The sequence below is a fragment of the Tyto alba genome, unplaced genomic scaffold (genome assembly GCF_018691265.1).
Source record: "Tyto alba isolate M040663 unplaced genomic scaffold, T.alba_DEE_v4.0 Super-Scaffold_13, whole genome shotgun sequence".
Classification (NCBI taxonomy): domain Eukaryota; kingdom Metazoa; phylum Chordata; class Aves; order Strigiformes; family Tytonidae; genus Tyto; species Tyto alba.
In genome coordinates, this window is record NW_024881275.1 from 17090084 (window position 1) to 17118080 (window position 27997).

The following is a 27997-nucleotide window of genomic DNA, read 5'->3' on the forward strand; positions in this document are numbered from 1 at the left end:
TTTTGGCTTAATTGTGAAAGACGTAAAGGTAATTTCTGCATACAGTTTCTACATACTTGTTTAGCACTTCCTAGAGCTGAGAAAGCAAAGCCACTGCAAAAGTTTCTTTGTTGCAGATGGAAAACATTAAGGGATAAGTATGGAATTACATTCTGCTTCTCACAAAGGTTATTTTAACATGAAGCCCTGTACCTGCAATTCCAAAACAAATACTACAATTTACAACCATTCCTTACTCCAAAGCGTTTCCTCAGGGGCCTATCAGCAAACAAGAAAACACCCTCTAACTCACCCCATACAACCTTATACCTAGGTCCAAGACTTTGAAGATAATTCTTCACACAGAACGTGTTATAATTAATAACAAACAGGAGACAATTCAAAGCATTAATACTTTTAGAGATGTCTTTTAATTTAATGATAAAAGAACACCTTAGTAAAAAATTGGTTTTCAAACTTTCAGAAAGAATGAAATGTTAAGTCCACTCACCTCTTCTTGCGGATGTGGTTTATCAGCTGTCCAAACTTGCAGCATAGGTACATGAATTTTCTGGCGGCGTCTGGTTACACAGGAAAGAAAAGCTGACCTTTAAAAGACTAATTTAGGGCAGCAATTTTTTTATTGCAAGTGTACTAATATTTGATCTCTTCAGCTGATGAAGTCTACAGTATATAAAAAACAGGTTCGTGATTACTTAAAATACCTCTATTACCATATCTTGACGAAGCACCTAGAGAGAAAGAAGCAGTCACACTGCAGAGCACTAAAGCAACAACCTATCAGTATTCACAGCACACTTAAAACTGGAGCTGCTCCAGCATGAGGAGAGTACGATCTTCAACATACCCAAGAACCAGACAAGACAATAAAACTTTTCAAGTTCAAAAATCTCTCCACCTATTCTATTTTCAAGGTTTTTCTTCCCTGCAGAATGGCTCAGACCTAAGACTTTAGAATACTTTTAAGTGAGCAATAATCAAAGCTATTAATCCATACTTGAATAGATACCAATAGGAGTATTTTTAACAGGTTACAACTTACTTCAAATAGCTTTCTGTCTGAGACAAAAGACGATCTATTTCAGCATCCTTCTTCTCATACAACTCCTTTCCAACCCAAGGCAAAGACGACAGAAATGCAAACATATACCAGTCACAACGAACCTACAGGAAAGGAATATAAGCATACAAGTAAGCTCCAAAAGATTTTGTACACACCCCCCATTTTAATTTAAAACATCAGCAAAACTATTATTTTGGCAGGATGTAAAGACCAGCAGTTAAAGACTGGATTGGCAAGCCATGAAAAAATATATTCTTGCTTGAGATGTATAATTTCTAACTTGAACTGTGACAAGCAGACTTAAAAAATGGTATCACTTTCACAGCCCTTCTGCAGATTATCAATACAGCAGCACACGCCACGCACTACTCACTTACCAAAGTAAAATAAATTCACTCCAGCTACCTCAATATGAAGGAACATACTTTCTTACTGTAGGCATGTATTTTCTGTCACAGGCTCCTTTTACTCGTGCTAAGGAAACTGCACATGACAGTCCATTTAGACTGCTCTCTCTAGAACTTCCCTGTTCTAAGAATAAATACAGAAGCAACGGTACAGAAAAATTGTGAAAACAGCACTTGAGGAGCCTACAGATAGATCTTCTGCTTACTTGAGGTACGTCTTCCTCCTGTGTCACACTCACAAAGTTCTCAAACATAGCTACCATTGACGGTGCAGCTATTACATGACAATTCACAAGGTCAGACAGAAAACGAACCTAAAAAGACCAAAAAAAATGTTTTAAATTAATACTTTCTAAACTGACACAAGAACAAATAAACACTACTTAAACAACTAAAACAAACTATCAATGAGAGTACTATACACATTCAGTACTATGAAGGCAAAAATCCCACACACTGTACAGACCCACCTTTCCACTGTCGAAAACAAGCACCATTAATGCTGCCTAACGTATTATTGATCATAATGTCTGTAGTCTGTTCCACTGCAATAACATTGCAAGGATAGTATTTCAAATTAAGGAGGGGTAGGAAACACCAGTATGCATTCAAAGACATGCAAACTGACAAAAAAACCACTTGTGCTTCTATCTACTGTAAATGGTATCAGATCACTAAAATTACAGAAGTGGAAGGAAAAAAACTTCCTAAAAGCTGAAGATGGCCTGATCCATTGCTTTGAGTCCAGATGTACATCAGGAAACAGCAGTGCTGAATTTGTATGCCACTATACACAATTAATTTCTATAATTATTTATTCATAAATACAGATAGTTACGCAGAGAGCCCATGTAAAAACTGCTGGCATTTTCAGGTTTCAGAAATGTGACAAGCTGATGATGTGCTGGGAATCAAGTGGCCTTATCTGCCTGGGAAGAAAAAAGTCTCCACAGCAGGAATACATCTTTGATTTGACTGCACTCTAGTATGAAATAAAAACTGACAGAAATGTGAAGTAGAAAACATCTGGGAGAGGGTGGTACCCTTTTTTTTTTGCTCTCCCCTCTCTTTTGATTTGTATGCTGCTTTCAGACTTAAACATGGCCGCAGCAGGACCCAAGCCCTCTCTGTATAATCACAATCTTAACAGACAATATGGGATGAAATTCTAGCAAGTCAAATCTCATGGATTTTTTTCTTAAAGGCTTATTTTTTCTTAAGGCCTCATTCACAAATAGTAGTACAAAAAAAGCCCAACACAAGTATTTTGATCTGAAGGCATATCATTTGGAAGAAGACTTGGGAAAGCAATTTGGGTTAAGCAGCTAGTTCAGTACCCAAAGAGGAACTGCAGTGGAGAGGAGAAAAGTACCAAACTCTTACTTCCTGGTTATTCATTACTCTGAAAAGTCTTTGACAAAGTTGATGAAAGACTTCCACTGCCACTCCCTTAGTTGTTACTCTCACAAGTCCTCTGTATATGAGCATGACCAGAAAAGGTGAAGCTCAAGCCAAAAGACAGCACATTCAGAGTTCTAATGAGGATTTTACTCGCAAAAGTGTCACGTAGTTGAACAGCAGTCTCTTGGCAAATTACACTGAAATACCAGAATCTTAGTTTTCACCAGTGCGCTTCAAAAGAAGCTGCGGAACTTGGCATTGAGCTTTAAAATCAGACACTGCTGATGTCCTAATACTTTTTTTGCCGGCAAAAACCGTAGGCACCAAGAGCTGGGCAAATGGTTTCAAAAACAGATGGCACTTAAAACTGCCTGTTTGATCTTCATCCATTACAAGCAGAATGAAAACACAGACCTGATAACAGCCATCAAAAGTAGATTTTAAGAATTAGACTGTTCATTTTCTTTCCAGGTTTGTTTTGTTTTGTTTTTTCCCCTGGAAGCCACAAGATCATACACCTCTGAACGCTACAGAAGTACATGACTTTCATCTATCTTTTACATTTGACTGTAGAACAGGTTGAGGGGGGAACATCTCTGTTTACTGCAAATTAATATATCACTGAGAAAATACAGAGTTGGAAGTCAATTTTGCAACTGTAATACGATTTCTCTCCCCTGAGGAAGAAAATACTTTTCACATAACATACATTTCCTCTTGGAATATCTACAGTGCACTGCACGTTGATGCCAAGAGACTGTAATACACACATGAATGGCCCAGCTATTCTGTAACAAAAAGGTGAAAGGAGAGAAAAAGGGATGAGGAAAAATGTAAAACAAACAAAAAAACACTTACTAAATGCACAGCTTCATTATACATATTGACTTTCAGACATTCTTTAAGCTGACGAATCATGGCTTCCACAAATTCCCCACCAAAATTGTAGTTCCTGGCATTCAATAACCCGACCAGTGTCGTGTAAACAGTAAGCTTTTCTGGTAGCAGACGTGCACTAACACAGAGAAAGAAACATGGTGTTAGTTGTTTATTCATCACGTGCCAATTGGCAACTGCATGGCGTCTTAGAATCTGGATATTGTACATTAAACTTGTCTCACGAGAAAATAAGAAAAAAGTGCAAGCGTGATCTCACACTTCCATCCCGTGGTTAATATTTTATGACTTTTTTTTTTTTATAACTACAGTCATTTAGAAAGGCAGATGCCACTCTCAAACACATTTAAGGTATTTGCTTTTTACTTGTATGCAACTGCTGAATAGGCCAGAGGGTTGACTAAATAATAAGTGACAGAATTTATGCATGGATGTAAGAAGTTGTCTTAAGTTCATAATTTAGAAATAATTTTGATATAGCATCAGCAAGATTACACAAGAGGCATACGGCATACACATTTTATGCTATTAATTTTGATACCAAGTTTCTCAAGTCAGACTGATTTTAAGCACAGCATAGGGAAGGCCAGGTCCTACTGTAAAGAATTATTTTTTCTCAGCCATTCTTATATGTCTGTAAGCTAACCCTGTACTTTCAGAACGGTTTTACTGCTACAGGAAAAAAAAAAAAAAAAAAAAGTACTATTTGCCTTATATTAACAAACATTGCCACAAAATAGATTTAAGTATCTGCAAAACCATAGCACAGGCTAGGGCTGGAACACTCTCCCTCTTCACCACACCACTCCTTCACACCTGTTACCGACTGCTGCAGGCCCTGCACAAGCCCTCCCTCAGACACCCCTCAGTGACCCTGAGACAGGACACTTCTGCTGGTGCTCTTGGCTGGGGAGAGGAAGGAGAGCTGTGAGCCACTGGAGAGGCTGCTTTCAGCTCTTCACATTCCCTGCTCCCCTCCCTTAGTGAATGGTCTAACAAAGACACAAGCATCTCATTGCCAGAGAAGAGGAACAGGCAGAGAGAAAACACCACAGATAATAAGACTAAACAAGTGTTAGCTGCCAATAGCTTCAGTGCTCTTAAGCATTTAATTGGGAAACAGGATATTGCCCAGCATCGCTGTGTTCTCATTGCTACTGATGTTTCATTGCTCTGAGGTTTCTTCTATATGCTTTGAGCCTTTGTACACACTTCAAGTCAAAGTAATGTAGAAGAGGTATTTTCCTTGAATTATACCTAGTATGTATTAAGCTTATTCCTCTATTTATTTTGTTTGTAATAAAGCAAACCCTATGCTATAACAGCACTCACAAACTAAAGCCATTCTCGGCATTCGAACTACCTTAAACATTTAAACTTATGCACAGAAAAGACAGCACCTCCCAGATTCCCAGGCCTCCTGAATACGTACACAGTACATAGTATTCTTAGTATCTTGCTTTTGTAATTTGGCAGATCAGCTTCCAAAACACCTGCTAGGCCCTCCAAGTTGCTCTCCAAGGATGAGTTACTCTAAAATTAAAAAAAAAAAAAAAAAAGAAGTTTGATCATCAATCAGGCAATACAAACCAGACCCTGACTCTCACATGGAAGATGGAAGTTCGGCAAGAGCATTGTCACCTCCTTTTTCAGATCAACAACTCGGTTCCACTAGCAGTAAGGAAATGCTCTCACTTGCCCGAAAGAAGCAGCATCGACTCCTCAGAGGAGCTGTGGCTGAACACCCACCTGCCCTGCTGGGAGCCCCAGTGCTCCCCGGGGACACAAGCTCTGACGCTGCCTCAGGGACATCTCGTTAAGGCAGCTGAGCCCTGGTTAGCCATACAGCATGAAACACCTTCGCTATTTCTTTCTCAGCCCGCCACCCTTTTTTGTTCTTATTATTTTACACCCCTTTTCTGTCGGCCTCAAACCCTGCCAGGCCTTGGAGCCTGTGCCGCAGGGTTAACACCTCCACACCCTTCCCAGGCTGGAACCAGCAGCAGCACCTGCAGACACGGAGCGATAACTATCCGCTGGCCGTTTATCACTGCTGAGGAGATAAAACGCTGCTAGTTAAGCACTTGACCGCTTTAGCATGTCGTTTTGCAAAAGCTGGCCACTTCGCACTTACCTCGTTAACTAAAAAAAAAATAAAATGTTTTCTTTTTGGGTCGTTACTGCAGACGAACCGCTAACGCGCCACGCACAGGAAGGGGTGGGGGGAGAGGGGGAAGAAAACCGCTTTAACCCTCTGGGGCTGCCGCGACCGCCTACCTTCTCTCCCACCCTGCAGATGAGCGACTCGAGCCTCTCCTCGATCTCCGACGGCTCCGACGTCCTCCGCCTCTTGTGGGGCTGCCCTGCTCCGACACACCGAGCACACCGTTACCGGCGGAGGGTCCCGTTCCCCGATCCCTCTCCCCCCACCCCGTCCCCGCACACGGCCCGGCCCGGCCCGGCCCACACACACACACACACACACACACACACACACCATCGCTGTCGTCGCTGTGCCGCCGCCGCGACATGTCGGGAGGCGGGGAGGGGCGCGGGGTCGCTCGGTGGGGGCCAGGCGGGGAGCGCGGCGCGCCTCGCCGCCCGCTGCCAGCCCGCCGCCGCCGCTCTGCTTCCGGGTCAAGCGGTGGCCCCGCCGCGCCGGGCGGGCTGGGGGGGGGAGGAAGTCCTTCCCGGCGGACTTCCGGGGCGGCGGGAAGCGGGGGGGGGAGGCCGGTCCGAGATGGTGCCGAGCGAGGCGTCCGGCGCCGGGCTGCCGGAGGCGGGCGCGGCCAGGAAGCAGCGCGCCTTCGCCCGCAGGAAGGTGGGTCGGTGCCGGGCAACCCCCCCCCCCCCCCGCCGCGGGCGGCGGGAGCGGTGCTAACCGGCGGCGCTTTGCGGTGCGTTGCAGGCGTTCTCCCTGTTCGTCAAGGCGAAGGAGGTGCCGGCCGCAGCCCGGTGCCCCGCGGGCGGGGAGGGCGTGCGGTGGCGGTGCTGCCGGCAGGCGTTCGAGGAGCTCTCCGGCATCCACCGGCATGTGGCCCTGCAGCACGCCGGGGACATCGGGCGGCAGGCCGCCGCCGAAGCCAGCCCCCCCCGGGCCGCAGGCGGCGCGGGCGGGCCGCGCCGGCACTCTCGCAGCGGCCCGGAGCTCTCCGCCGCCCTCCCGGACACCAGCCACATCAGCCACGACGACCTGACGAGGTAAGGGAGCCCCTCGGCAGTTTGGAGGGCCGGGAGCGGGGCTGTCGGGCTGCTGACGCTTTGCGTGATCTTTTGCCGGTGATGCTTTCTCTTTTCACGGAGCTCGGGCTTTCGAGTGACGCTTTCAGGCGTAGAAGCAGCCTTCCCTGATACTCCTTTAGCTCTCCGGACGGTCTGGACACCTTCCTGAGATCCCTCTCTGGACCAGCGGGTGCAGGTACACTCCAGGAGTCACTTGGTTTATTTGATTCTCTTTCACAACTGTCTCACGACTCTACGAAGCGTGCCAATTACTGCTGTGCTGATAAAGAAGTAGATACGCTCCACTTTTCTGATCATAAAGGTGGGAACTTGGGAGGATTGAGCTGTCAGAGCTATATTGCCCTGCATTCTTAAGGCAGACGTGTAGGTGTTGCTCAGTGGCTTAGAGGTATAAGGAAGGACTGTACCAGAAAAGAGCGGAACAACAGGGTGTGCTCTGCGCAGGTCCCTTTTCTCCGCTCATTCAAGAACCTTAAGGGCTCGTTAGTTACGAATAGGTTTGTGAAAATGTTTCTGACCGCGAGAGAGTTCAGCTTGTGCTGCTCTGAATGGTGGTGCACACAATTTCTCTGAAAATTTTGGCTCTTTACTGTTAGACAGCTCAAGCACTTGACTTTTCAAGTGCGAGTTTGTCAAATTAAGCATTTAATGAGATACTTGCGTGCACGGAAAACAGCAGTTCTTGTGTCCTGTGTGTTGAGAGAAACTTGAATATAGCCCATAGTAGGCTACTGGTAGAGGTGTCACATGCAGCACTGAAAAGTTCGTTTTGTTAATCAGTCCTAAGACTAGGAATGCAGGGGGGTTTTTTAGTTCATATTCGTTCTCTTTGAAATAAACCCAGCAGTGCTAATGTCTCCACGGTTTGTTTGTTGTTTTGTTCTTTTTCCCTGCACCTGCCAGAAGAAAATGGTGTACTTTTTGAATGGTTACTGCTGATACTGTATTTTTTGTGCTTCCAACCCTAACACCCCTTTTCCCATTTGTTCATCGTTGCCGTGCTATGGACAGCAAGGTGGGAGAAGTACTTCTCTATTACTGTTACTGTGAGGTGAAGGATCCAGAGAAACTCTGTGCTTGGCAAAAGGCTCTGTGCCAGCATCTGCATCTCACTGGCAAGGTAAGGTTTTAAGCAGTGGTGGTATTCTTAACAAAAAAAGCACCTTCTTTGCTTAGTGCAGAACGATGGGGTGTGTGGAGATCCAAGTGTTTTGCACCATAAGGTGCTAGTCTGTTATGATTCCATTAAGAAAGGCATTCAGACTCTGTAAATTGTAATTAAACATGTATCCGTTTTGATGCTGGAAACCCTGAGTTGAGCAGTGTTGAGCAAGCCTCTGATCCACACACAGCACATTGTGCAGACCCTGTCCTTGTAAAGTTTACTCCATTTCCATTATTCGAACTGTTAAGGATTTTTTTTTTTTTTTTTTTTAGCAGGAAAACAAGTCTTTTCATTACTCCTACTGTCAAATAAAAAGGGTATTTTCACGAAAACTTCTTGACGCACTTTTTGATAAAGCAAGGACATGCAGGTGGCATAATCACTAGTATCAACAGGGAGCTGCATGCAGGCCTCTCTGTTAGGATTATCAATCTGGGTTTATCCTGCAGCTAAAGGATACATGCAGCACAACACAGCCTGAAGGCCAGGCTGGAGGTGCAGCGCCATGAAGCATGGGTCTGGGCTTGCTCCCGTTAACTATTACGTGTATCACCAACTCCTCAATGTGCAGTGGCCTTCCAGTCAATCACTACACCCAGCTGTAATCCATATTGTCAGGAATGAGACGAGAGCAATTGACACCTTAGACCACACCATAGGATAGCAGTGCTCATTCCTACACAGGGTCTTTGTTCTTTTCATTCCTGGCAACTAGACCAAGGAGGTGAGTTGGCTCATCTAGCTGGTCTCTTGAGGCTGTGGGCAAAGGTGAATTACAGCCCCGCAAAGCCAATGTTCCTAGGCTATCCGTGAGGAGAAGGATTTTTCAAGAGGGCAACTCGGAGCGAGAGACCGCTTTTTGACTTGTCTTCTTAAGTAGCTGCTTCTTCCCTGCCAATGATAGGCACCTTCCCTGTTCTACATTAGCACAAGTCTGGGGGCAAAATACCCTGATGCATTTACTTCTTTTTTGGCTCAGCTGTCTTGTCTGGTAGTTGGTATTTTTCTCAACTTTTTTTTTTTTTTTTTTTTTTTGGTATCCAAGACAGGTACGTAAGATCTCTTCCCAGCCAGTTGTTTTTTTCCTTTTCTATTCAATTTTTTTTTTCTCCCCTCCCCCACCACTTCAGAGTTTTTGTTCATTTGTCAGTGCTGGAGATAAATGACTCACACTGAAACTTAATATTACATACCATATTATGCATATTCACGTTTTCCTTTTAGCTGTGCGAGTCATTGGGCACAATCCCATTGTTCTTCCTGAGGCAGACTTCCAGTGGGAATTTTAATGCTGACTGCAGGATTTGCCGGTTAACCAGTTCTCATTTCTCTGTTTATTGCACAAACTTTCCTGACTGACTTGATCTCATTCTTTTGAATGGCTCAAAAATGATTACTGGGTTTTTATTCCTATTTTATTTACTGTCTTCTTTATGTTCAACTTCAGTATAACCATCTTTTCCTTCCTTCTTCAAGTCGTCTCTTTTCTGAACATATTTCTGTGTCTGCCTTTTGTCGACCAGTCATATTTTGCTGATTGCACTGTGATCTGTTTTTTCTGTTACTAAGCCTTAGCTCCAGCTTTTCCTCTTGCCTTCTAGGTACGAATTGCTTCAGAAGGGATTAATGGTACAGTTGGTGGAAGCAAAGTAGCTACCAGTCTCTACATTGAAGTTATGCTTTCGCAGCCTCTGTTCAAAGACATTTTGTGTCAAGAAGATTTCAAGGTACGGAAAAATAATTTCTACATGTACGTTGTTGATGCAGGACGTTTAATTTTTAAGAAATAAGCACGTTGCTTCTTAATAGTATTATTTCTGCTCTAGCAGTTTTGCTCTCCCAGCACTGATCTAAGCCAAAGGTTCCTAACCTTACTTTGCTTAGGCATCTCTGCCAGTTTTCACCAGCAGTTGCAGTTATCATGAGCAGTGACAGCAGCTGCTACAAGCTTTGGCAGCTACGGGTGCCGCTGCAAAGCCCACCATACAGGTGAATGAGGGAGTGTGCTTCAGCCCCACTGTTCTTCAGCAAGCATTTACTCCAACTTGACTGCCAATACCAAGGCATCACGATGTACACTTACCCAAGCGAACTATTCCCACACTCTCCACCCTATTTTGAGTTCCTTGCCTGGAAGCCTCCTTGTTTAGGTTCATGCTGGCTTTCGTGTCCATGTAGGTGCATTGTCAGTTCCATGAATTGGATGTCTTCTAGACAGAATACACAGGCAGAGTCAAGAGGTTTCTCCCTACTCCAGTTAGCGCCTGACTGGAGGGAGAGTAAACCTGAGCATATGTGCTGATTGCTGTCTTCAGTTGGTGGTGGCAGCTGGGGCTGGCACCGTATGGCATTCTGGTAGGCTTTTGCTGCCCCAGCACTGTAAGTACTGGTTTCTCTGTGAGGAAGGAAAGGTGCCGCTTTTATAGCATTTTTCTTTTCCACACAGTTTTATTTGTAGGGAGTACTACTTTTTTTTTTTTTTTTTTTTTTTTTTTTTTTCCCCCAGAAATAACTAGATCAAAGGAGGTAGTGAAACTCAAATCCCATGCAGAGCTGCAGTGCTGATTCAGTCTGTCTGTTGTGCTTGGCTGAGTTTCAATAGTAAATGTGACCTGTTAGCTACAGCCATGTGTAAATGCAAAAACAGAACAGGGATGGAATTTTACCTTGACCTTGGCAAAATCTCTAACCCTGCATGATCTCTTTGGGCATCAACATCAACATTCATGCATTAGTACATGATAGTATTTTGTTTCTCACAGTTGCCCTACATGCTGTATAGCCAAGTAAGTGGGAGTTTCAGGTCCCTGTGCCATGAAGACATGGGCGTAGAGGAGTGAAAATTGTGCTTGGGACTATGAAATATTCAATGGCCACTGTAGTTGCTACAGACTGATTTCCATGATAGCTGGGACAGTGCTGCACAACACTGCACTTTTGTTTGAGTGTTTATATCTTGATAGTGCCTAAGCCATGTTTGAAGCTCAGCCCTGCAGAAATTCTCACTTCCTGTTGCCTGCAGTGGGGCTGCCTACCAAAAAAAGGCTTGACAGGACCTCCAAAGGGGAAATCCGGTGCTTGAGATTGGGGTGGTGGGGTGTGTCCAGACTCCACTGTTAACAAATCTTGAGCCTGGCTGACCTCCCATATGTCTGTTTCATGCCCATGAACTACTTCATTCCTGTCACACGTCTTGACACCTGACAAATTTTGGTGGATTGTTTTTGTGTTTGATTTCCTAGAGCAGTGCAGGAGGAGCTCACTGTTTCCCAGACCTTCGAGTTGGAGTGTTCAAAGAAATTGTACCTATGGGCATTGATCCAAAGATAGTGTCTTACAAAGAAACTGGTAAGTTGACTTAATGAAAAATAAAGCCTTTCACCCAAGTGAGAGATAAGTGAAGAATAAAAAGTACCTTCATCAAAAGCATTTCCTTGGGCACAGGTGAAGCAGGTACAGAAATTGATTTCTTGCTGGTAGTCAAAAGTTATGGGTGCTGGGAATTTGTTGGCCCAGGTTTTGGTTTGCTAAGTGTTTTGCTGCCTCAGAGAACTTTAGAATTCTGTTCTGTGGAAAACAGTAATAGTTCAAATGACATCAAGTATTTACCGTGTTTTGGGGTAGAGACATACCTTGTGCTTTAGTCAGGGAGTAAGTCATTGGACACCTGATAAAGGCATATGTAAGATGAAACTGTGTATGATGGTTAGGAAGGAGACCTCAGTGCATGAATATATTCATATTTGTTCTAAATACTCTGTAGGTGCTTGAGGCTGCTCAGAAATCATACTACATAAAGAGCTCTGATGCTCTTTCTTTGTGGTTAGCTTGTGATAAGAACCAAGCTGTACCGGAAGAGCTTTTCATGGAGTCTTCTTGTGGATTCTGGTGCTGTGGATGCTGAGAGCTCTTTTTTAGAAAATGCTAGAATCCTGCTGAAGCTCACAGTTGAGTACATACATGTTCCTATGTTAGTGACTGCTGACTTGGCTTTACTTGTGTTGAAGTTAACAGTCATGTTCTTGCCTTTTACACTAAAGCAGAGCCAAGTTCTGCATCAGGTTCATGTCACTCCCCTAACAGCATCTGCATTTGTTTTCTGCTGCCTGTAGCTGCTTAGTATGGATTATGCCTGATAAGATGTTACTGGTTATGCACCTACTGTGAGGACCCTTATGCTGGTGGTAAGCAAGACCACAGCAAATAGCAATTAACAGAGCAATTTGGGGCTTTTTTTTTTTTCCCCACCAAGAGGTTTTGTTGATGGTAAATTTCTACAGCATCTTTTTGTGGTTTTGGCAGAGGATTTTTTTCTCCCCATTGTTTGTCAGTTTCTGGGATGTATGTTTGGGTATTTCTTCCCTTTTTTTCCTTTTTCCTCCTATCTTACAGCATTTTATGGAGATGGCTCCCATTACTCTGGCAAGTTTCTTGTAGAGTTATTTTTTAATCAGATAAGGGATTTTGGTGCAGGAGGTTTTGTGGTTTTCAGTAGGTTTGGAGTCCTAAGTCTGAGCAACATGAAAGCTGAGAAACTTTACGTACATTCTTACGGAAATTTTCCATTTTTATCCACAGGAAAGAGTTTAATTGAAAAGCTGCATTTCTGTATGCTTCTGTGCCTCCGAATGTAATGAAAGATGAGTAAACGGAAGGGAAATATTTTTCACTCTTTCTGTTATAACTGTAAGAGTTGCCAGGGGGACATAACAAAGATCATGGAGACTGGCGCCTGTCTGCTGCTGCTTCTGTCATGTGGAACAGTGTTGTGTTTTCTTTCATTTGCCAATAGGAAGCCAAACATGGATAAACATGGCTGTTTGAGTTGGGATGAAAAGTCTGTGAACTGTCACAGAAAATTTTTGTTTGGAAATCTGAAGAGAATCTGGATGACCGAGATCATATATAACATTGTTTTGTAGTTCTGCTTCTCACTTCTTTCTCTTTTTTTTTTTTTTTTTCTTTTTTCCCCCTTTTTCTTTTTTTTTTTTTTTTTTTTGTTAAAGGAATCCATTTATCCCCTCGGGAATTTCATAGAGAAGTAGAACAGTATTTGTCTCGAGCCAGTCAAGGACAAAGTGATACCATCTTGCTGGACTGTAGGAACTTCTATGAAAGTAAAATAGTAAGTGTTGTTTGCCTGCTTCTTGCAGTGTGCTACAGGTGCTGGAGTGGAGCATTTCACATTGTGAGGGTGTAACTTTACTGGAAGAAGAGATTCCATATTCTTATGGACTGTAATATGTACAAAGTTCAGTTTAGCAATGAATATTAGACACAAGCAGCAGGGGACCTGCTCAGCAACTCAGCATGGAGCCTACCAGGCTAAGTGCTTATGCAGCTTGTGATAGGAAGAAGACAAAGTGGTCCATACAACATTAGCAGTAAATACCATATAGTTTGAAGTAAAAGTAGCATAATTTGTAAGTATGTTTTCCAGCATTTTTGCCTTGTCCCGTATTTCAAAAAGAATAGGGGCATCCTGCTGTCACACCACCAGCCCTCCTGCACTGCTGTGGCTCATCCTCTCTCTGACAGTTCTGTTCTGCTTAGCTTCCTCTTTTATGTTTGGATGGGGAGACATGCTGTATCCAGAATCCTTTTACAGATTGTAACAGGTATTTTGATGCATAAATGCAGCTGAGGAACTGCCTAAGGAGCTGCAGTGAGCTGAGCGTTCTAGCCCAAAGGTTTGTTACTTCCTGCAGTTCAAGGCACAGACCTTACCATGTAAGACTGCTTGTAACCAGTCGCATGGCCATCTCTTGTTTTTGCAGGGACATTTCCAGGGTTGTCTGGCTCCAGATATCAGGAAGTTCAGCTATTTTCCCAGCTACATAGATGAAAACTTGGAGCTTTTTAAAGACAAGCGTGTTCTGATGTACTGCACAGGAGGGATTCGTTGTGAAAGAGGCTCTGCTTACCTACGGAGCAAGGTGAGACGTCATTCTGAGGGCACAAGTGGAGGGGAGTTGAGACTGCTTTAAGGGCAACTGTCTTTTCTTTTTCTGGTAAATTCTCACTGAGCACAAACTGCTCAGTGAGCAGGTGGGGAGATAAATGTCTCTGACGCACACTTGCTTCATGCTGTCTGTCAAAGACGTGGGTAGTTCAATGCAGCTCAGGATGATCTACATGGACTAGTGTCACAGCAGTGATTGCTCTGTGAAAATAGTTATGTACCCCATTTGCTGAGAAGAGGTATTTGTAAATCTGCCCTGGCCATTGTAACGGTGTTTTAGGAGGGCTTGAGAGCACTCTGCAGTATTTCCACAACCTCTGTCTGGGTTATGCTCTGTGATGATTACTGCATAGCTTGAACATCTCAAGAGTGGTAAAAATCAGCCTGTCAGTGCTTTCCCAGTGTTGTGGAATTAAATCCAGCACACTGCATTGTTCTAGTTGTGCTTTCCATCCAACTCTTCTCCTGGATCCTTCCCTCAAGGAGCCAGGGGACATGACACATGTATGTTCTCCAGAGATTTAAACCTCGGCATTTTTTTCTCCGCTGCACTGATGTGAACACTGAGAAATTCTGCTCCTGCTAACAGCTCACTATGAAAAAACAGAGTAAGCAGTGGTTCACAAAGGTTCAAAAGCATTTGATCTGTGATGCAGCAAACCTCCCTCACCTGAGGGTGTTACCAGCCTTTTTTTGACTCACATTAAATGCACATTTGGGTCCATGTCATACAAGCTACCATTGTGTAGCTGCCCAGTAATCCCTGGTGGTACTGCCTAGAGTTGTGCGTGCACATGGTGCTATCTGATGGTCACTGAGAACCTGCTGCTTTTCGTTGACTCCTGGTGTTTACATTTGCTTTGGGAACTCTGGCACACCACTACTGCTGCTGTCTCCTTCAGCTTTTCTGCTAATATGCTTTAAACAGGCAGTGTGCAGAGAGGTTTACCAACTAAAAGGTGGAATTCACAAGTACCTGGAAGAGTTTCCAGATGGATTCTACAGGGGGAAGCTGTTTGTCTTTGATGATCGTTACGCCATTTGTTCCAATGAAGATATCATCTCAGGTAGGACTAGATAATGTAAGTGCAGAAGGCTGGGAAACTACTGCAATTGTTTCCACAGAGATGTGCAGGATAGGGCAGCCAAACTGGTCTGTGTAGTTCATCCTCATACTCACTTTGATCTTTCAGTGCTGTCGCTTTTCATGATGATTATCAATTTGATGGTTTTAATGCAAAACAGAAATGAGAAAAAAGGGGATCGCTAAACAGAGTTCCCTAAGACTCGAGTAGTAAAAGGAAGCATCCTCTGCAGAACAGCTGCTGTTACGGGCCATCTGCAGCCATGGAGATGGATGTCAAGCACTACTGCTGTTGTTACCCACTTGTTGCACACAGTACTGGTCAGACTGTGGTTGGCCAAGTGACCACAGTGTTAAATAGTTCTGCTGTCAGCTTTTACTGCTCCAGTAATCTCACAGAACATCAGCACAACCTGCCAGGCATGCGGGGAGTGGTGGCACTAAGCTCTCCAGCACTTTGTTATTTTCGTGATTTAAAAGTTTCAGTAGCCTGTAGAATTTTGGTGACCTCTAGTTGAAGATGTTGAGAACATTGCTTGGTCTTCTGTCTGGGGTCGCTCTTCAGGTGTTGCAAATGAAATACGTTTTCTTCTCAGTTGCCAGGTACAAATACATGGAATTTGGCTCTAGCCTCTTTTAGAAAACAGTGATGTTTTTTTTTCTTAGTGGGTAACTTTCTGAGCATAACCTCCCATTCCTCCTCTGCAATTACTGTATACATCTTGAAGGTGCCTGACTTAGTGTAGAAACAGAACACGCTCTGGATACATCACAGCCATCCCTACAGAAGTTTCAAGGGGAAGCGTTGGGGTAGGCACCTTCTTGATGGTGCAGCTAAACTAGGCTGTAGCTTTCAGTTAACAGGTTAAAACCTGTCTGATAGTGTAGAAAGACTACCGGGAGTGCAAATGACACCCCACCTGCACAAGCCATTGCTTTCAGGTGGAAGGAAGTCCCATGGCACCTCCCTCACCAGCAGGCAATGTTCCTGCCTACTGGCTTAATTACCACCAGCAGCGTATCTTTCTTCTCTTGGCAGCAAGAATCTTTAAATCTGACTAATCTGTACTAGAGGAAGCACTATTGAGTACTTTCTCCCTTTCCTGAGGGACAGATATCCTAAGTTTTTTACATCAAAATGAGAAGTTTAAACATTAACTAGGTTCTAGAAGATCAAGCTAAAGCAGGAATTCATAACGTGGAAGACGATAGCCACTTAAATGAGAGATTGCAGCCCCCTGGTGCCACGGAGGACCTTCTGCAAGGGGGACAGATGGGGCAATGTGGGTGTTAACTTTTTCTTTTCCTCCTCCCTCCAGCATGCAGATACTGTGGGACACTGTGGGACCAGTATAAACTTTGTTCCAGTCAGCACTGCCAGCAGCTTGTCCTGACATGTCCAAGTTGTCGCAACAAAGGTCTTACAGCTTGTTGTCATGTTTGTCAAGAGAAAGAGCTCAAGGTGACTTCAAGGGCTTCAGGACAGACACTTAAGGAGGAATGTGAATGTACAAGGAGGCGGCCAAGGGTACCCATTGAACATGTCTTGCAAAGGACACTGAAGGCAGGAAAAGATTAAGCTGTTTCATTAGCTAACCTGACACATGCTAATGCGAAGGGCTTCTGTAATCAGATCCATGTTACTCAGCTAGGTTTGGAAATCATGAAAATGTATTGGCTTGGAAAGTCTTCTTCATACGCTGCCTTTAAGCCTAGAGTATGCCCTGAAAACCATCCATTACTTGACTGTAAATTACCAGAGTGCCCAACCCATCACCAGCACTACAGGATTCTTTTCCCGGGGTACAGTCTTGTAGTGTGGCCTCTACCATGGGGATTTTTGAGTAGAGTATGTGCGACGGGACACATCTGCTCACAATTCAAAAGAAACTAAAGGGACATGAGAACAATTCCATTCTCTTCCTCCTGCATGGAGATGGATCTGACTGACCCTCTCCAATGATCATGCATTCGCTTCAACAGCTAGTGCTAGGGTGTGAAAACAGATGTATGTTAGGTGTGGGTATGTGACTGGATTAGACCTGAAGGTATCTTCTACTTACATGTCATCTGCCTGCATCTCTTGCTTTGTGCCAGTAAGAAGCAAGGGGTAGTTACCTGAAGTCACCGACTTGATTCCTATGTAGAACTGGCTGAAGGCAGTGTAAGAACCCCTCTTGTAACTGGAGCAAAGGCCCATAGATAGTGTCTGCACAGCCATACTTGTGCATGACCTGTAGGACAAACAGCAAAAGTAATCCTCGTTCCAGTGCTCTGTCTCCCTGGGAATTGTTTCGCTCAACCACAGAATATGCAGGGCTGAGCTCTGCTTCCACTGGGAAAAAAAAAGAGCAGCTTGAAGCATGTTGAAACTGAGACACGCAGAACAGGGAGCACAGAGACTGTCAAAATACCAGCGTTCTGGCACTGAAAGTGATGTTGACGTATGTGCATAAATGTCAGCAACAGCCATAAGGAGATTGCAAGATCCTCTATCCAAGTTAAATAATTCAAGATTTGGGGAGCATTCGTGAGTTGTAAAGATGGGTTGAGTTTTTCAAAAGCTGTGAGGTGTTTATGTGTTTTCCGTCTCCTATTAGTGGAGAAATTGTCTTTCAGTTTGAAGGGATCCACAGCATGAGCTCAAAATACTGCTGCTTTGTGTGCCTGATGCTGTAGAATGTACAGAAAGGTTTTATTAATAGTGTAGAAGATGTGTCTTGACTGAAAAATGTCTTTGAAACTTACAGTCATTCTTGGTACTGAATAGTAGTTAGTCATTATGAAATCAAAATCACTGTCCTCCAGGGTGGAGAAGAGCGAGCAAGTGGCTGCTGGCTGGGTTCAAACCGCAACAGTCACTGGTTTGTTGAGCTTTTTTACTGGCAACTGCTTTTAAAAGCAAGTAAACAGTTTACTCAGGTTTCTGCAGTTGCTTAATGACAGTTAGGGCAATGTTATTTTCATATGGATTGTAATTTTCTCCCACAGTGCTACGAATTCAGCAAGGCCTCATTGTTGGCTTGACTGGAACTTAAAGACATGGGCACTTGTTCAATTAAAGCCATGGCATGCATTTCTTCTTACTTCCAGTATTGCTGCTGTGAAATCAACGGTTCAGCAACAGTATTTATGACCCTTCCTTTCATGAAGCAAAACTCTGAAACTTATGAATGTCTCCTTTGTGAATCTTTCTAGGATAGTATTTAATAGCAAATCTGTGCACAATCCATACTGGAGAAAAAATTGGAAAATTTCCATCAGGAGACCTCTTCAGCAGAAGTCTGAGCAGTACCCGTGGTCCCCTGGCATCTTGCCTCCCAGGCTTTGCTGGCCAGTTATCTTCTGTGCGTTTGAGGACTGGAATATTTGTAGAAAAACATACAAGTTCTACTTACAGGCCTGTTGTAGAGCACTGATGGGAATGCTCTAACTTGCATACTATACTCTCTCTTTTCTTTATGTATTAGGCTAAAAATAATACAATTTTATAATTCAGCCTATCAGCAAGTCTGGAACACTAATCTGTTTGGAAGGCTGTTTCTATATCATGTATCTGTACAGAATGGCAACTACTATATTTTATATGTAAATTTCTGAAACTCATATATAAACTTTAGTGCTTCCATCATAATTTTTAAAGTACTGCACAAATACACTTCATCTGTTACATTGGAGATGGTTAATTCTGCAGATGTAAATGCTGAAACCTGCCTAGCTGTCTGCCATGTGGTAGACCTGGCTAAAAGGTACAATTCTCCTGAGAGCTCCTGGCAGCTGGAGATTCTACCTCAAAGGCAGAGGGAAGCCATGGGGCCTTTTCTGGTCCTTGCTGCATTAAGGCAAGGGAGGAGAAGGGTTTGAGAGGAACAGATGGAGGCCCATAAAGCTGGGTTTCCTCTGCTGTAGGGGGGGGGGGGGGGGTAAGAGACATCTTAGCCTCCCTTTTGCAAGTTATCCCAGAAGCAGCTTTTCTGGATTCTGGATTATTTTTGTCAGATTTATACAGATAAGGACTTGCTGTGTGAAATGCTGTGTGCTGGGATCCAGGTACCTCAGTGGTAATGCCTGAGAGAGGGCACATTAGCTCCCGGAGAGGTGAGTTAAGTAGGATTGGCTGTGACTGCCAGATGCTGCCGTCAGCAGATGGCTTTTTCCTCTTTTCCTAAAGAGCTGCTGGGACAAACAGTGATCCCTTTTCTCCTAAATATCACTGTTTTGTAGCTCCATCACTGCACAGCTTGATGCCTTTCACCGCAAAGCCTGATGCTTCTCAGTACAGCGTGTCACTGCTGCACAGCTCTTGGCTCTCACATGCATCTTTCATCAAAGCAGCTCTGTAAGGATCAGCTGAGGAACCTGGAGTGACCCTGCCAGCTTAATGTCTGTTTGGGCTGCATGATTAATTTGGATTCTGCTGCAGTGAAACGCAGGACAAAGCTCTTGCCTTTTTTTTTTTTTTTTTTTTTAGTTTTAAGGGCTTTTTTTTTCTTCATTCAGGAAAATATGCAGTTGTTGTATTCATGGTAGTGCTTCCTGCTCTGCAGATGCATCTCCTTGCATGCCTGGGTTTCTTAGCGCCATCGGAATTTCCCAGGATAAAATTCATTTATGTTCGGAGTTCAGCGGAGGAGCTGAGCCTTTACCTTGCAAATCTGAACAGATGGCTCAGCTGAAACTGTGGCTTTGGTTTGATGATTTAGCTGACTGTTCTGAAGTCTTTGCAGTGCATATGGAAGAAAGAGGCTGTCTGCCAGTTTTGGGGTTTTTAGTATGTCTTCAGGTATTTTTTGTTCTGTATTCTTTTCACTTTCTGATATGGAACTTCCAGGGTTGGGGGAAGAAGCTCTAGTGAAGCGTTTTGTTTGATACCACTGGCGCATTTATTAAGATTTGAAGAGCAACAAATGTTTCCCACATTGCTGAAAGTATAGTGTTTCTTTGCTTTGCTGGTCAGAGCTAAATTGTGGGTGGTATTTGCACACAAGCTCTGAAGAAATCTGTGGGACTTTTGCTGGAGTATGTGTAAAAGGCTGCAAAACTTCACTCTTGACAGACGTGTACAGACAGATTTCTAGCAATTGAGAACGTTTTCTAGGACATGTTGTCATTAGACCAAGAATAAGGCTTCAGTAGAGCAGTGCTTCTGCCAGGAGAGTCCTCCTACCAAGCAGGATCCCACCCACGTTAATAGCAGGAGTTTTTGATGGAATAGTGCTGGGTACAACCCACTGCATATCTGGGAGCCACACAAGCCCGTGGGGAATTCCTCCCAGACTAGATGATGGGTAGTAGGCTGCCTGACAAAAGCCGTCGGACTGTACACAGTGTAAGTTCAGAGTTGGGGTATTTCACTTGACAGTTTTTCTAGGGCACATTTATTGTTGCATTTATGCAGACAGTAAAAGAAACACTCCCTAGCAGAACAAAATTTAATTAATGGGTGTGGTCATCTAGACAATACAGCAAAGAAAGAGATCCATTGGATATCTGGACACATGCTTTTAACATTAGGAAACTAAAGGGAGTGGGGATTAGAAGGGAGGGCCCTGGTTTACCAATTGGTTTGGCCATCTCTGGGTGGTTAGGATTTGAATTGCATCTGTGAAGGTGACGGTTTCCTTCAGACATGCACAGGACAGAAAGATATTAACCCATCCTAAACTGCTCAGTTTTTGAGACTGTTTTATAATTGGTGGCCTTTAAGTTCCATTTAATCAGAGGGTGGAGATCATTTTTTTTCTACGAAACACAGGGTTGCATTTGAAACAGCATCTTCAGCCGACTCAGCAAATGTTGGTAAAAAATTCACATTTCTTGAAATTAGCCATGTTTCCAGGTAGTAGAAGTGCTTGTTAAACTAGCTGATCCTCTATAGTTACTTGAGATCAATTTAAAAAAAAAAAATAAAGTATTTTTTTAATACTTCTAACATTTGTGTGGAATAGTTGTATCTTTCACTCATGCATACCACAACTGTATGAAACACCGTGCAGGAAGTTTATAGAAAAATTAGGTCCCAGGTTAATTAAGAGTCACTTTTACACTGGGATATACTCTAAACTGAGATTGCATAAAATTGGCAGGTTGTAACTGGCTTGAATAGTTTCCCACTCTACAGAAAACATCAGCAGTTCTACTGGATAAAATCTTCAACTACAGCCACTAGTTATTTAAAACTGCTAGTGCATAAAACAGAACTGAGGCACCACAAATACTCTGTCAAGGCACTTATTGCCTTTAGATTTCCACAGTGTAGCACAGATCACCGGGAATGACCTCCGTAGCCAGGAACTACACTCCAGTTCTGCACTTGGGAAAAATAGGCCCATTGAACTCTGCAAGTCTTCTTTTCCTCACTGAAAAAGAAGAGGAAGAGGAGTCAGTCATCACAACAGGAAGATGTGGATGGCAGAATTGGCTTACCCGCTGTGGAAAGGAGCTGAGAGACATACTTTCTGCCAGGGAAGAAAGAGGATAGCATCAGCTTCTGAATTCCTGCTTTAAGCAGCAGGCACAGCCTTACACAGTTTAAGATCAAGGAATGTAAGATGAGGTTTCTGTCCCTATGAATTTTTAAGGCCAGAAGCTACTTTCTGCCTTACCTCCTGTATTCTACAGTCAGTTATATTTCACAGGGTTTGTCTTTGTAATCTGATTTTGGCCAAAGCATCATCTGATGCTGACTGATGTAGGCAGCAAGAGATGGATGCCACAGGTATTTTTTTCTGATTTTTCTAAATTGACATTTCAAATGAAAAAAAAAATTCTACCTAATTTCTTCTATTAAGCTTTTAGCCTCCAATGCTCTGATCATGGTTAACATGGCCAAAGCAGTCTCCTAAGGTTGATTTACAAGCCTGACAGCTACAATCATGGCTTTTCAAGAAAAGTGTGTGAGGAAAAAAAGGAAAAAAAAATGTATAAAGATGCAGAAGTTAGTTCACAAGGATGAATATAAAAGCCTTGATAGTTGGTTCATATAGAGCACCTTAGAGAAAAGATACTATAGGGCCAAAACAAAGTTTTGGTAGATGGTAGGCAAGAGCACTGTAGTGGAGCACAAGCAGAGAGCTACTGCTGACAGGGAGGAAAATAAAGTTTTTCTATACTTATACATTGTCCAGGTGTGGAGCTGAGATGCTATTGCCAGACACCATCACACCGATGAATACGTGCTGCAAACAAACCAAATCAGACAAATATGCAGATCTTAGTGGTCGAAGAGGCAAAACGCACAGCTGTTACATGGAATGCAAGTTGTCAATGCTTCCCCTTACAGCAGGAACAATTAAAACACTAGATCCGAATCTTCCAGCTGATTACTTTGTATGCCAGCTGCTGCACGGTCATTAAAACCCCTGCTCTGTTCCAAAGGACATAAAATAGCAAGCCTTTCCTGGGGCAGCTCTCTGGTGACCAGGAATGCAGCCTCAGGCAGAATAAATACACAGGGAACTGTAACACTGGGTATGCTGTGTGGTCACTGAAGAACTGGCACATACCTCTGTGCTTGGCTGTGCTTCCTAGGAGCATGGTACTGGCTGAAGCAAGACTGATTTGTCTTTTTTTATTTTTAAAACACAACACATTTATCATCTGTCTACATAACGGCAGCCACTTAAAACTGTTTTTCTGTGGCTTTTAAACCTGAAGTTGATTCGTGAAGGGATGGAAGACCCTGTCTGTGGTGAACCATATGCAGATTAAGACATGCAGATCCAGTTCTCCACTGTTTCTTCACGGGTAGTTTTATATGTCAGGTCTTTTCTCAGACCCGGTCTGTTAAGCCCGTGCTTTGTGGATGTGTCTGGCAGAACCCAGGGGCGCCAGTGGTGGGGGGTGTCCCTGGGAGCCTCCAGCCCAACCTCCAGCTCGCAGCAGGGCTCTGCCCAGCACGGCGTCAGGGCAGCCACCAGCTCTGTCCCTCTCACCCTTGCAACCCTCCACCCTCCCGGGGAAGGGGTTCTTCCCAACGCACAGTCTGCAGACTTCTGCTCGTTCCTCCCGGATATATTCTCTGCCGCTGCCGAGGAGGAATTTGGCACTGTCATGTTTGTAACCAGCCTGCCTATGCAGTTAGGAGCTGCTGAGTACAGCGTGGATGGTATGTTAGTTGCATTCAATACCGCTCTGCTGGACTGGTTTCCAGTGCTCTACAGCAGCTCGTAGCCAAGCAATGGAAAGCCTCTGCCACATGCATCGGCCGAAACAGCAGTTTGCAGACGTGCCCACATTTTGTTTCACAAGCCCTTCTGATCACTTCATTGAGGGTATAATGATAATTCAAAGCCATGTGGCTTCCCACCTCTCCCCGGGAACACTTCCAATTTGTTTTGCTGAAGGGGATGGGCCAAGTCCCACTGCCATCAAAGTTCAACTGTACTACTTTTCATCTCCTTGTTAAAATGGGAATGAAACTGGAGGAAGACAAGCAGTTGGCAGGAACGACAAGTGCTGGCAGCTCACAACCCATGTGCCATATGCTATCACGCGCCGTATCGAAGCACGTTAGCAGCTCTCTCTTGCTCCTTCCCAACAAGACTCACTGTTACTGCCAAAAATGCTGCCTCTTCTGGAAGTTTTAGCTGTCCAGTGTCTGCAGGTTTGGAGCACAACCCACTGAGAGCAGCTGCGTTAGGGAACCAGTCAGTGAAGGCTGCTTTCCTCTTCAAGGGGCAAGGCATCATCAGGCCCTTCAAGAGGTGGTTTCTAATTTAAGCACATCCACCAGAACCTTTAAGCAAGTGGTTCTGCCCCTCTCCCACCACAAACTGCCCACAGGACCTTCCCGTGCTCCCTGGCTTGCAGCCAGCCTCACTTACCTAGGTCATTGTTGTTCATCATGGCATTGGAGGCGCGGAGCCGGGGACCTTGCTGAGTGAAATGGTACCCGAACTTCAGCAGGGAGGTGTTTTTTTCCAACATGTTTGCGATTTCCATTTCTACGTTGTTGCCCAAGGGCTGGCTCTTTTGAAAATAGGAAAACAAGCTGATCAGGTCAGAGGATGATCCAGAGTGAGCGCTTAGATCTGTCATCTCCACCCCTTCCCTCCTTCTTTGGACCTCTTGGTCCATTTGGCATTTCTGACTTGGAGCTGGTGAAACAAACCACTGGCCTGTTCCTGGTACAACCGAGTGGCTCCAACTCCTCCAGCAGACACTCTCACAAGTCCTCTTGCTCAAAGGCTTTATTTCTTGGACAGATTTTCAGCTGACAGACATCAGAAGAAACAACGATTTTGAACTCCCAGTCACCTGTCCCTGAGCTCCCCGTAGCTCAGCGGCTTCACTACTACCCCCCCCCAAGTTTCCAAGGGAGCTAAACATGCCACAGCATCTGTATCACCGCACACTCTGAAGCTCTCCTTCTCCTTCCCCTGCATTGTAGCAAAAATTTCAGTTTTATTAAACAGACATTATTATTTAAATCCCTGCAAGAGCTCAGAGCAACACGTGATACTGGACAGGCAGATCACTGCTCTCCAGGGCAGCACCAGGAACACGGTAACGTGCTTGCACTGCCGCAGCCTTTGTTAACTACTGCAGGCAGCAGCAGATACTGCCCAGGAACTGCAGCAGGAACAAGGGGCAGAAACCTCTCCAAAGCAACCTGGCAGTGGCAGCGGGCTGCCCCCCTCCACCTTGACCAGCCGCTCCATCTCCCACAAGCAGGACACGTTCACCCGGTCGGAGCTCCCCCTGCGCACGCTTTACCTGGTTGTCGATGCGCAGCTCTACGAGCGAGGTGTTGCCCTGGAGCGCTTCGACAACAGCCAGGATCCCCGACCCAGAAATGAAGTTTGATTCCACGTTCAGGCTCTTCAGGGTGTTATTGGCCTTCAGCATTTCTGCCAGTGCCTGCGGGCAGAGGTGGGTGGGAAGAGCGGGCAGTCAGACGGGCAGGGGCAGAGCACCCTGGAGCAGCAGGGGTTCACCTCCCCTCACCTCCGGAGGACAGCGGGAGGACCCCAGGTGCTGAGCGGTCTCACTGCCACCAGATAGGAGAGCTCTCTGAAGGGGGTTTCCCTCTCTTGCAGGTGGATGCTTGAACGTGAGTGAGCATGCTGGAGGCCACAGCAAAAACCTCGTCTACAGAAACCCTCGGGGCCACCCCAAAAGGTGAGAGCTCACATCTGCGGCTGCCCCGTGACAGCTTCATCTGTCTCTCTTCTTAAGCCAGCAGGATGATGGCAGGGATGCTGGCCAGTGTAGGCCCTGCCTCCTGCCTGATGGGCTCCCTGCCTGCGCTGTTCCTTCTGCACAGGGTTGAGATGCTTCCCGTCACAGCAGGCAGAGAGAGGAGCATCTGTCTTGAACAACGAGGGATTCTCCATGTCCAAGATGTCTTCCCAAGTGGCATGACAACCATACTAATCACTCTTGCTTCCCTCAGTGGTAAGACAAGAAGTGGGCTGGCATACTCCCACTGCCCTCCCCCAGCCTGATCCCATGGTCTCATTTCACAAGCTGCATGGGAGGACCCATCTATGTCATGACACAGAAGGACTAGAAGGTGATGCCCAAGTGGCAGGGCTGACCTGCACCCACTCGCACAGTACTTGGCTCCACAGCTCCCCTAGCCCTGCACAGTGCTCCATGAGCCTTCAAACAGTGCCCGTGCTGCCTGCACATGCTTCTTCCCCAGTCCAGAGTGCCTGAAGTAATGTGAGGGCTGTACTCGCTCTCCAAAAAGGTTTTTTTTCTAACAGGAAACTAGTGTGCACATGTGTGCATGGAGGTAGGGGTGACCTGGGTGAAGGGCAAAAAATTGGCTGGAATGGTGCTGGAGGCACATGCAAGGATGCAGCCTGGAAGGTAGCACGAGGGCAAGGGACAATGCTCAGCATCTGTCTGCATCCCCAGTGATATTTAGGACCACTTGCAGCAGCCAGAAGGACCTTTTATCACCCACAGAGGCCACACATAATAAATGCAGGGTCTTGCGTCTGCACAGGTCTGCACAAAGGAATACGTGGAAGACAGCCAGAGCAGATGTGTGCGAGGGGAGGGATGAGTGTGCACACAGCAGCGTACAGCTTTGTACCAACAGAAACAAATGGGGTGGCCCTGGTGTAGGATAAATCAAGAGAGACAAACTGCTTATACAAAATGACACTGGGAAGTCAGTACTTGTCTCCTGCTCCTCTTCTGGGAGATCCCTGAGGACAAATACGAGACTGATTGGGATTAAAGGACTGTGTCCTGAAATCTCCACAGCTGAAAAAGAAGTGAAGGAAACAAAGCCTGTCTGTTACTGGCTTTCACTAGTGCCCCTGAAACTGAGGCACCTGCAACAAATGCCAGAGGTACAGAGCAATGTAAGGTGCAAAAGCAGTTAGCCAGTAACTGAGAAAAATACCTTGCCCAAGAACAGGTCCTGTCACAACTTTATGACGATGAGCTGACAGTACTTACAAAAGCAACAGGATCATTGCTCCGTGTCCCAACTATACTGAACTTCTTCACATAAGTGTTATTTTTCAGTGCTTCCGCAAAAGCTTTTAAAGTTGGTATGGGAATATTCTGAGAGAAGAAATGCAGAAAACCTGTGTTATGCCATCATCTGTATGAAGGAATATGCAATACTTTTAAACGATATATTTCTTATCAAGGTCAAATCACCAAATGCACTTAAGTAATTTAGGAAGGGGTTGATAAATGTTTTCACAAGTTCTCTTGCTATCACCAGCATGGCCTAAGGAGCATGGCAATGCCTTCAACCTATTTACCACTCTGCTTATAGCTCTCCGCTTTGATTTGAAGATGCAATGCCTCTGCTATTTAATTTAATTGCCCAGAAACTCAGCTACTTACGAATGCAGGCGTTGCAGTGATGTATGTAACTAGGATCCATGAGTCTACAAAGCACTGCTCCTGCACTTTTTAATATGAATGACAGCAGTGAGCAACATTCATGTCATGTTCAGGAAAATTTCCACCTATGGGGCCTGATCCAGAAAGACATGAAACGATCTCCTTGTAGTACAAACCACAGACACCTCTGACTGTTTTGTACATCTTTCAGGCTAACATTTGCCATGCTAGGTCTCAGCCCAGAAAATAAATCCATCCTGTTTATTCTGAGTTCCTATAAAATGAGTATTTTTCATTTATGAAGGCACTTTAGATATCCTTTCCAGATACACAGGTTTTCACCTGTCTAAAATTTTAAGTGGCATCCTCAGCTTGGACTTCCTGCAACACCATCTGGAAGCCACCATGTGGCATCATTTATAGCCAAAGCCATCTGCAGAACCATAGCACAGAGCCCAGCAGTTTACAATCTCCACTGCCGCTCCCAAGTTCTCCAAACTGTGTCCCAGAGTCATGAGTCCAAGACACAAAATAGAGCCTGCCTGCCACATCCTCAGCCTGGTGTCCTCAAGGGACATGGAAGGTCACTAGCCAGAATCAAATACATGAAAGAAAAAATCTTTTCATTTTAGAGAGGTGCAGGTGGCATGGCAAAAGTGTTTTAATTTGCACATGCAGTTAACCATGTTCTTTCTGTTTGAATATGTCATCTTTCAACAGACCCCATGGGATATGGGTCCTGGTGTCAGGGAGACAGCTAGAAACTGTATTTTTTAGTATTTGTATGTGTCCCATAGGCAACATAAGAAGTGGTACTGTGTCCTGATTTGCATTCTACAAGAAGTAAAGGAGTCCCACAGAAGGGATGAGTGGGAGATGGAGAGGGCCACCTGCAAGAAGAGAGGTTTCTTCGTATTTTCACGGCAAGTGTCAGGTTTATGATGCCTTTTTCCTCCCC

General features: G+C 44.7%; 3 protein-coding genes across 12 annotated transcripts in view; 1 reads left to right on the forward strand and 2 right to left on the reverse strand.

The window, feature by feature from the left end:
• The window catches only part of NCBP1 (nuclear cap binding protein subunit 1), a 31712-nt gene extending 25291 nt beyond the window's left edge, over positions 1–6421 (reverse strand). The window contains exons 1-7 of the mRNA XM_042787794.1: positions 6266–6421; positions 6046–6131; positions 5201–5301; positions 3730–3886; positions 1677–1784; positions 1043–1164; positions 491–560 (exon numbers count right to left, since the gene is read on the reverse strand). Of these exons, the coding sequence (XP_042643728.1) occupies positions 491–560; positions 1043–1164; positions 1677–1784; positions 3730–3886; positions 5201–5301; positions 6046–6131; positions 6266–6299 (678 nt within the window). The 5' untranslated portion in view covers positions 6300–6421. The remainder of the gene's footprint in view (positions 1–490; positions 561–1042; positions 1165–1676; positions 1785–3729; positions 3887–5200; positions 5302–6045; positions 6132–6265) is intronic.
• Positions 6422–6465: 44 nt separating this feature from the next.
• Positions 6466–27996, forward strand: TSTD2 (thiosulfate sulfurtransferase like domain containing 2). 4 transcript variants are annotated; one of them, XM_042787583.1, is made up of 11 exons: positions 6466–6589; positions 6677–6969; positions 8023–8131; positions 9778–9903; positions 11419–11524; positions 13183–13301; positions 13954–14112; positions 15067–15205; positions 25263–25344; positions 25490–25620; positions 27837–27965. In XM_042787583.1, the coding sequence occupies exons 1-11, from the start codon at positions 6509–6511 to the stop codon at positions 27863–27865; spliced, it is 1374 nt and encodes a 457-aa protein (XP_042643517.1). In that variant the 5' UTR covers positions 6466–6508; the 3' UTR covers positions 27866–27965. The 4 variants fall into 4 exon arrangements, with proteins under 4 accessions (XP_042643517.1, XP_042643518.1, XP_042643514.1 ...); XM_042787584.1 differs by lacking the exon at positions 25490–25620 and having other exon boundaries at positions 27837–27996; XM_042787580.1 differs by lacking the exon at positions 27837–27965 and having other exon boundaries at positions 25490–26627.
• TMOD1 (tropomodulin 1) overlaps positions 20641–27997 on the reverse strand; it is a 28918-nt gene continuing 21561 nt past the window's right edge. For 5 of the 7 annotated variants that reach the window (XM_033001744.2, XM_042787585.1, XM_033001741.2 and 2 more), the window contains exons 7-10: positions 26641–26748; positions 24940–25083; positions 24048–24192; positions 20641–21581 (exon numbers count right to left, since the gene is read on the reverse strand). In XM_033001744.2, coding sequence (XP_032857635.1) covers positions 21517–21581; positions 24048–24192; positions 24940–25083; positions 26641–26748 — 462 coding nt within the window. In that variant the 3' untranslated portion in view covers positions 20641–21516. Of the gene's footprint in view, positions 21582–22334; positions 22401–24047; positions 24193–24939; positions 25084–26640; positions 26749–27997 lie in introns of all 7 variants that reach the window. The other 2 variants (XM_042787587.1, XM_042787586.1) reach the window with 2 other exon arrangements.

Bases quoted from the DNA above. Each gene is read 5' to 3' on its own strand.
- TSTD2 (XM_042787580.1), top strand. From the start codon at position 6,509: ATGGTGCCGAGCGAGGCGTCCGGCGCCGGGCTGCCGGAGGCGGGCGCG. The intron at 8,132-9,777 runs GTAAGGTTTTAA...CTTGCCTTCTAG, and splicing joins ATCTGCATCTCACTGGCAAG to GTACGAATTGCTTCAGAAGG. The intron at 14,113-15,066 runs GTGAGACGTCAT...TGCTTTAAACAG, and splicing joins CTGCTTACCTACGGAGCAAG to GCAGTGTGCAGAGAGGTTTA.